At 33.5% G+C, this 6012-nt stretch overlaps 1 protein-coding gene across 1 annotated transcript in view; it reads right to left on the minus strand.

Moving 5' to 3' along the window:
- Positions 1 to 3918, minus strand: part of LOC110100810 — a 21607-nt gene extending 17689 nt beyond the window's left edge. The window contains exons 1-2 of the mRNA XM_028695938.1: positions 3160 to 3918; positions 2807 to 3038 (exon numbers count right to left, since the gene is read on the minus strand). Of these exons, the coding sequence (XP_028551771.1) occupies positions 2807 to 3038; positions 3160 to 3810 (883 nt within the window). The 5' untranslated portion in view covers positions 3811 to 3918. The remainder of the gene's footprint in view (positions 1 to 2806; positions 3039 to 3159) is intronic.
- Positions 3919 to 6012: the final 2094 nt, after the last annotated feature.

The following is a 6012-nucleotide window of genomic DNA, read 5'->3' on the forward strand; positions in this document are numbered from 1 at the left end:
CAACCATCCAACTTGAATTATACTAATAATATCTCCATCTATTTCACCATCACACTGAACAATAGACCCAGTATATATATATATATATATATATATATATATATATATACTGTGTATTCTTATTAATGACTTAATCGCCCAAAATCACAATCTCCTACTAGATCTATTACTATTAGAATTACACTCCATATATTCGATATTTCGATTTTAGATCTATTCAAACGAAAACCTTTAGACTTTAAGGTTGACCTCCATAATTCAAGTTCACCTTCAACTCCATCTCTAGTTTTATCAACAAGAAGAATATCATCAACAAAAAGCTTAGACCAGGGTACAACATCTTTACAAATGTCTAGTGAGAACATCTATGACTAAAGCAAAAAAGATATAGGTTTAAGGCTGATCCTTGATGTAATCCAACTGAAATAGGAAAATACTTGGTCAAACCACCTTGTGTTTGAACACAAGTAATAGCTCATGCATACATATCCTTAATGACTTGAATATAAGCATTATTAACCCCTTTCTTATGTAGAACTCTCCATAGCACTTCTCTTGAAACTTTATCATATGCTTTCTCTAAATCAATAAATATCATATGTAGATCTCCTTATTCTCTCTATATTTCTCCATCAAACCTCTAATTAAATGTATAGCTTCATAGTATACCTACCCGTCATGAATCCAAATTTATTTTGAGAAATATTAGTATCACATCGTAACCTATGCTCCAAAACTCTCTCTCATAGTTTTAAAGTTGTCACATTAACTTAATTCCTCTATAATTCGCACAATCTTGTGCATCACCTTTATTCTTAAAAATAGGAATCAACACACTCATTCTCCATTCATTTGGCATCTTTTGTAGTCTTCAAAATAATATTAAAAAGTTTTGTAAGCCAAGAAATTCCTTCTTCTCCTAAGCATTACCACACCTCTATTGGGATATCATTGGGTCCAACAGCTTTTCCACACTTCATTTTCTTTAAAGCCTCTCCAACTTCGATTTTACTAATACGCCGATAACAATAAAATTATTTATTTTCATTTAGGGTGCTAAGATAGCTAAAGTCAATCGCATTCTCATAATCTTCATTGAAGAGTTTATAAAAATACCTCATCTATCTTAGTTGAATATCTTCTTCTAATAAAAGTACTTTTTGATATTCATCCTTAATACACTTCACTTGAACTATATCCTTATTACTCTTATCTCTTTTTTTTGGCTGGCGTATACAAATATCTTTCGCCCTCCTCAATATCTAATCTATTATATAAATCATTAAAACCTAAAATCTTTACATCACATATTGCTTTCTTAGACCAATTGATTTTGTAATTAAATAGCACCATTAAATTACGGTTACAACCAAAGCCCTTCAATGGCGAAAAATTCTTAAGTTATGAATTATAGTGATCACTTAATAGCATGGTTTAAAATTGTGCAATTAGGGGTCTACCTAAAGGCTCAGCTCAATGCAATTTAAAAAATAAGGTAATGAGGTGTACGCCTCACACTTTCTTGATAGGCTTATGCCTCAAGCGATATGAGGAATGCCTCAAGGTACACCTCAACACAATTTTAACGTAATTTTAAAAAGGCATAAGTCTCTAAAATTAGTGTTTAGATATTTTTCATTATATATATATATATATATATATACACTTATCAACTATACCTAAACCAGATCACACATGAGAAGAACTGCATGACCTCAAACTTAGCCGCACGATGCACACTGCACGACCCACATGCCCACACTCGATCATGTTATATCACCATCATCATTATGCCACGGTCGTTGCTTCACTTCTAAAATCTCCTCTCTTGTTGTTGAAAACTATTGTCTTATTTTTAGTACAAGGGAGGAGAGAAAGGAACTAACTACAATAATGATTCTAATAAAGACCCTCTAAGTGATGAGAGCATATGAAACTTGAGAATTCATAGATTATGACCTTAGACTACTTGTCTATATTAAATTGGAAGACTATTTATTTAGCATTATTCATAACCTTACATGACTTTTGATAACCTTACTTTGACTTACGAAGGTCTTATTTTAATATCTTTTTTTGATGTTAGTATGTTACTAACTATTCCAAATTTTAATCAATTTAATGGTTTAATAGGTGGATCAATGTCCCTTAAATTAATATCTTATTTTTTAACTATTTATTATCCCTTTCCTCCATAATGTCCCTTAAATTAGTGTATCGATTGCGAAAAAAATAGATTGAAACTATTGACTGGCTTCAACTCTAGACATGATAAACAAAAGGGTAATTGCCTTTTTTTTCAGCAAACTGCTCAAAACATAATTGTAAAGAATATGTCTGAAGGTTCTCCAACATCTTGAAAATTTTAACAGATATAGGAATGAGAAAACCAATTGAACATCTACACAATTTCCAAATATATAAACATACATAAAAAAACAGAAGCATCTGACCAGGTCTATTTATATTGTGGTCGCAGGTTAATTTGCAACTTCCCAAAACATTTGCAAAGTCAAATGTCAAATTTGTAGCCATATATTCAACAACTTCATATTATTATCTTGCTTATTTGGCTAAGTGCTTCTTAACATATTGCAGACATGTTTTATTCCACAAATCAGTAAAATGTACAGAGCTAGTTAAATAGAAAGGAAAAAAAAATCCAAGGCACAATTGCTAATGCAAGCTCAAGTGCAAATCCACCAGCAAAGAAAAAGTGTAAAAAGCATGCTGAATCATACAGAGGGTATATTTGCAACTATTCAATTATAAAACTTTGACATGGCACTAAACCTCAAACTCTTACCTGGAAAATAATCAAAATATGAAGAGCCCGGTATATTTGTTTTATAAGGTATGGAGTCACTGCGGAGGTGTTTGAGCTTCACTTGTGGATTACGCATTCTAGCTTGCACAATCAGATTCTCATACTCACTCTGGTTGAAAGGACTAGAAATGGCCTCAATTAACTTGTTTCTGAAATAAGTGGGTGCCATTTTCCGTATAGTTTCTAAGTAAGATTGGTAAGCTGCGATAACCTGTAAGGAATTCATAGTAAAATAGCGAAAATAAAGGATCGGGTAGTAAAAAGAATGAAGGCCATTCCAAGAGCTAGCTAGTTCAGGAACAAAACCAGTAGGCTACAAGTAAAATACTAACTGAAATTGAAGAATCCTGAGTTAAACTAGGCATCGATAAAGCAGTACTCTTCCTTAGCGAATCTTCGTGTTCATCCAGAATCTCTTGTTTAGCTTTTACTCTTTCCTCTTGCTCCTCCTCTCCCTCCTCTTCGTGCATGACAATTTCCTTGTTGTCCCGTACAAGGACTATAGACCCACCACAGATTCTGACATTATCAACAAAACCCTGTTTATTTTCATCAATCGTCTCGCGCTTTTTCTCCAAAACCCTGTTTTTGTTTGCTGTCCTGTCCGGTTCTAACCTTTTCGTGCTCTCAAAACATTTCTCAGCATCGGCAATCTCATTTGAACCACTGCGTGTTCGAGAATCGACCGCAGCGCTATACCCTGTACCCTCCTCGTTGCATTCTTCTTCATACTTCAACCTAATGCGCCGCTGTGGATTTCCCATCCATGTTTTCAGCAAATAGGACTTACCATGAACCGTTAGACTGTTTAAGAAGGTCTTGTACTCGGGGTCCATGGCATTCTCCGGTAGGGCGAAGTCGGCTTCTTCCTCCCCATAGGATATCCAAGACTCCTCGCCGGAAGCCGCAACCATATAGGCAGGCAAAGACTTGGACCGAAGGCGGCCTTTTATGCCGCTCACATTACAGGCCGCTGAATCCATGACGGCCTAAGTCCCAGCACACAAGGAAGAAAAATTGTTTTGTAAGGGATTCGAATAGAAACGAGCAGAAGAGGAGGCAGCGTCGAAGGGCGCGAGACGGAGGACTGGAACAAGGACAGGAAGAAGGACTCTGTGCTTGAGCAGGCGTTACTTTTTTGTTTTTTTAAGCGTTGCGGTTGGGTGGGGGAAGCTCGTGCATGCTTAGCTTGTTTTGTAAACTTTTTTTTCTGTTTTTAAAAATAATTTTTATCATAAAAGTTTTTTAATTTAAATATTTTTTATATTAAAATATAGAGATTTACAAACATATCACATTATACTACTCTATTTATATATTTAACACCTAAAATTTTAATATTACATACATAACACTCATAGTTCTTTTTCATGTCAATTATGAGTCGTATAAATGAAATATATTAGTGGTAGGAAAGAAATAAACGTTGTATATTTGATATTAAAAAAAGATAGAGTGGTATGCATGTAATATTAAAGTTTAGGGTGTTAGATATGTAAATAGGATGTTATAATGTGGTATGTATGTAAATTTTCCAATAAAAAATTAAAAAAAAAATTAACCTAAATAAAATAATAAATAAATTTTTATCCAAAAATCAATACTTGAAAAGGCAATTTTGTCCAACTTTTTTTTTATTATCCACCGAGCTTCATTCGTCCATTTGGAAAGATAATCAGTACGTACACATACCGAAGAAATCGATAAAAAATAGGATTTTTTTAAGAAACATGGTATTTAATTTAAATTAGAAATATGAGCAAAGTATTGAAAATTAAAAATTAAAAAAAAACTAGTCAAACAGAATGGCACATTCATTGAATGCGTCAAACTATTTGACGTATTTAAAATAAATCAAACAGTTTGACGGATTCAATGGAATGCAATGTTATGTCTGGTGCATTCAATTTTGTTCGGCTGACAGAGGTCAATGCATTCTTTAGAATGTGTCATTCTGTTTGACTATGTTGCTTTTTTTTTTAATTTAGGGTTTAATATTCTGCTCATATTTCTAATTTAAATTTTTTGGGTTTTTACATGTATAACATTTAAAACTGACATATTTACCTATTAAACACCTAAAGTTATCTATTTACTAATATACCACCTCAAAATCTTTAACCTAATAAAAAAAAACACTCCGTTCCATCCTGTTCCATTCCGTCAAAGCGAAGCCGAAATAGCGCGGGAATCTCCTCTCTTCTTTGTTGATACCGCCCTGACAAATTTCTATCACCTTCGTCTTCCCAGGTCTCACACCGAAATAGACTGAATCCCCTCGCAACATTGCCTAGGTATGAAGATACTATGAATGAAAATCATTGCATAAGATCTTTTAGTTTTGATTTCTATTCGAGCTCTATCGCGAACCAAAACAGATCATCTTGGTGTAGAAAATTTTTTTATTTAGCTAAGTACAGAGACATGTAGTCTAGCTTTGTCGCTACAGCAGTATTCTCGATTTTTTGGATTTTACAGAGCTTGAAGTCTATAAGGAATTCGATGCCTTTTGGTTGTTTAGTTTTTTCCGTAGTATCTTTCCTGCATTCAACTCCTGTATTCATTTTTATTACAAGATCGTTAATTTTACAGAGCTTGAAGTCTGTTTATGTTTTTTTTTTTGATTTTACAGAAAATGAAGTCTGTTTCGGTTTTTTTGGGATTTGGCTTTATTGTATAAAATGTTCTGTTTTTTTTTTTTTTTTTAATTTGGCTTTATTGTATAAAATGCAGATATGGACCGTAACAATTTGTGTTCTATTATCTTCAAATATGGAGGATATTGGACAACGGTGAAGAGGGAAACCAGGATGAAATATGTTGGAGGAAGTCTGAAAACATTGAATTTTGAGAGAGACACAATTAATTTGTTACTATTAAAAGAACAAACTGAAGCAATCTGCCGATGGCTTAGGGGTCATGTATATGATTTACACTATCATTGTAATGGCACATCGCCTAAAGTTTATTTGCCAATTAGGAGTGATGCTGATGTTATGGACATGCTAGCCGCTAGTTATGATGGCAATAGAATGGAGGTGGTGGTTGCAGTGAAAGAAGCTGAAGAAGATATGGGTTATGCAGATGGCTTGTGTGATGTAACTGTAAACACTAGATTGAACAATGACATAACTGCAGATGGTTTGTGTGATGGTTCCTAATTTTGAAGCACAATTAGTCATAAA

The sequence above is a fragment of the Dendrobium catenatum genome, unplaced genomic scaffold (assembly GCF_001605985.2).
Source record: "Dendrobium catenatum unplaced genomic scaffold, ASM160598v2 fragScaff_scaffold_716, whole genome shotgun sequence".
Lineage (NCBI taxonomy): Eukaryota > Viridiplantae > Streptophyta > Magnoliopsida > Asparagales > Orchidaceae > Dendrobium > Dendrobium catenatum.